Raw genomic sequence first — 2718 nt, 5'->3', positions numbered from 1 at the left:
CTGTTGCAAAAATCCATTATGGTAAAATAGACATAAGGAGGGGAAACGCATGATGCAGGAAGTGCCGGGGGGAGGGGGCTTTGGCTCCCTTTAATTTTCCGCCGTCGTTGCGGTAAGGGTGCACTGGTGCATGCGGGGCGGGGGTCCCCCAAACGCCAGGCAGGCCCCCGGACGCCGGGGCGGAGACGGGGCGCGAAGGAGTTAAGCGGGCCCGCGGGTGACGTCACCTCATTTACATATGAGCGCGCATATAACGGCGCGCGGCGCGCCCCGCCCGGCATTCGGCGGCGGTCACTGAGCACGTCCGATTTCGCTCTCTCGCGCACCTCGCTCCGGTGAGCCCCGGGGCCCCTGCTTCCTGCCCTCGGTCCCTTCCCGCCCGCCGCCCGCGCTCGCGCCTCGGCGCCCCTCTCCCTATAGAGGCATCCCTATAGCCTAGCCCAAAGGGTCCTCCCCGGGAAGCCTTTCTTGGGGTCCTGGGGATGCCAAACCCTTCCAGATGCTGGGGAACAGGGTCGGGAACTTGGTGGTTTAAAGACAAACCCCCCAAGCCGGGCGTTCGGCCATGCAGCTCTGAGGGAACATTTTTTTTCTCCCCCCCCAACCCCCGGCATTATGCACTGCCTATTAGGCGGTGATTAATCAGGAACAGAAAAATCCTTTGTTCCAGCTCACACCCACCCAAGCCCGGAGCTTCAACAATTAACATTATTCCTGTAGCCTCTGATGGCTTCTTAGGCTCTATCTGTCCAGATTTCAGGTGGCTGGGCTATACTGCGAAATGCGGGGGGTTAGGGAGAGGGGGGGACAACAACCCTTCTTGCGGGGGTTGCCGAATTGCCCCTAAATGCAGGTCAGGGCTGGTTTGGGGCAGCTTTGTGCGCGGCCGGCTGCATTGTTGAGCGCGAGTGAGGAAGCAGTAGGGCGGTGGTCGGGGGCGCCGGCTGCAGCTGCCGCCTTTGTGAGCAGAGAAGAAAAGCAGCACGGGCCCGCATCTTTGGGGGGAGACTCATGTAAAATGTTAGCACTGTGCAGCCTCCGCTTCATTTTAAGAATTTTTACTCGATCCCACCACCCGCCTCCACCTTGAAATGTCTTCACTATTTACTTCTAGCCAGATTTTAATTTTCAAACGTTGTGAACTGATAACTTACGGTGGTCAGTTTCATTATTCCGAAAGACTCGCCCCCTAATGGGAGGGCGATTTTCCCAGTTTGGCCCCCCGCATTTGGAAATAATGAAGGGGGGGTTCTTTTTTTTGTGTAGAAAGAGGAAGAGCTTTAGCCTTGAATGAAAGCGGAAGGAGGCAGAGGTGGGGTTTCAGGCCGGAGATGCGAGGGCAGAAGCGCATTTCTGAGCCGGGAGAGGCAAGGGTGGGTCGCTCGCTCGATCTCACCCTCCTTCTTGGCTTTGTATATGCAGCTTCCTCTGCAACCATGTCTGACAAGCCCGATATGGCTGAGATTGAGAAATTCGATAAGTCGAAATTGAAGAAGACAGAAACGCAAGAGAAAAATCCGCTGCCTTCGAAAGAAAGTAAGCCCCCCCCCCCCCGCCCTTGAAAAAGGCTGGGCGGGAGGGAGGATGGGAGGGGCTAGGAGAAGGACCTGGACTGGGGAGGGGGGGCGGGGGGGGCGAGGGAGTGCGGGGGAGGAGCTGACAATTTTTATGATGAATGTGGCCTGGAAAGGTTAATTAAAAGTTGTTTTTGCAGCTAACAAACAGGGCTTTAATAATTCAACGATGATGGGATGTTTGGTATACATATTAATATGCAATATTATACCATCTTTTCTGTTAAAATGTTTTTTAGTGTTCATATTTTCACGATGGGCCGACTTGATACTTAGTGGATTTCTATGATATGGGAAGATACCGTAAACGAGAAGTACGATAATCTTACACGTGCTGTACTGAGTCTGCCTAATGAGCTCCCTCCATCTTTTTTCTTTTCTCTTTCCTGTCACAGCGATTGAACAGGAGAAGCAAGCAGGCGAATCGTAATGAGGCGTGCGCCGCCAATATGCACTGTACATTCCACAAGCATTGCCTTCTTATTTTACTTCTTTTAGCTGTTTAACTTCGTAAGATGCAAAGAGGTTGGATCAAGTTTAAATGACTGTGCTGCCCCTTTTCACATCAAAGAATGGAGAACTACTGACAACGAAGGCGCCTGCCTCTCCCATCTGTCTGTCTGGCTGGCAGGGAAGGAAAAGAACTTGCATGTTGGTGAAGGAAGAAGCTGGGTGGGACGACAGTGAAATCTAGAGTAAAAACCAAGCTGGTCCAAGGTGTCCTGCAGGCTGTAAAATGCAGTTTAATCAGAGTGCCATTTTTTTGTTCAAATGATTTTAATTATTGGAATGCACAATTTTTTTAATATGCAATAAAAAGTTTTAAAACGTCGCTGGTGTGACTGTTTGGTGTCTGGAAGGAGCGGCTTACTGGTAGATGAAACCTTTGCAAAAGGGCCAAGAGTGGTCTCACTGGGGAATGATAACATCTGGTGGTCTGGGGGTAAAATCAGAGAGGATGTAGAAATGAGTTTCATCCAGGTATGTGAAATAATACCTCCTGTGTACTAGGTGATTGGAAGGTGATTTTTTTTTTTTTAGGCTGCTTGAATGCCTAGTAGGAGTCTGAAAACTGACAAAAACATACTGCAGTTCTTGCCTTTCACAGGGTTTGCTAAGCCAACACAGACTTAATTGCATCTGA

The 2718-nt window shown here is 51.0% G+C and overlaps 1 protein-coding gene across 1 annotated transcript; it reads left to right on the top strand.

Annotated features, from left to right (window-relative positions):
* The first annotated feature begins 202 nt into the window (after positions 1–202).
* Positions 203–2406, top strand: TMSB4X (thymosin beta 4 X-linked). The gene is made up of 3 exons (XM_045803828.2): positions 203–335; positions 1423–1536; positions 1970–2406. Exons 2-3 carry the CDS (start codon positions 1437–1439, stop codon positions 2002–2004), a joined length of 135 nt encoding a protein of 44 aa, XP_045659784.1. The 5' UTR covers positions 203–335; positions 1423–1436; the 3' UTR covers positions 2005–2406.
* Positions 2407–2718: the final 312 nt, after the last annotated feature.

Source organism: Ursus americanus, chromosome X, assembly GCF_024610735.1.
Source record: "Ursus americanus isolate L20-20 chromosome X, mUrsAme1.1.p, whole genome shotgun sequence".
Taxonomy (NCBI): domain Eukaryota; kingdom Metazoa; phylum Chordata; class Mammalia; order Carnivora; family Ursidae; genus Ursus; species Ursus americanus.
Note: the sequence above shows the minus strand (reverse complement) of the source record. Positions and strands in the feature narration are given on the sequence as shown.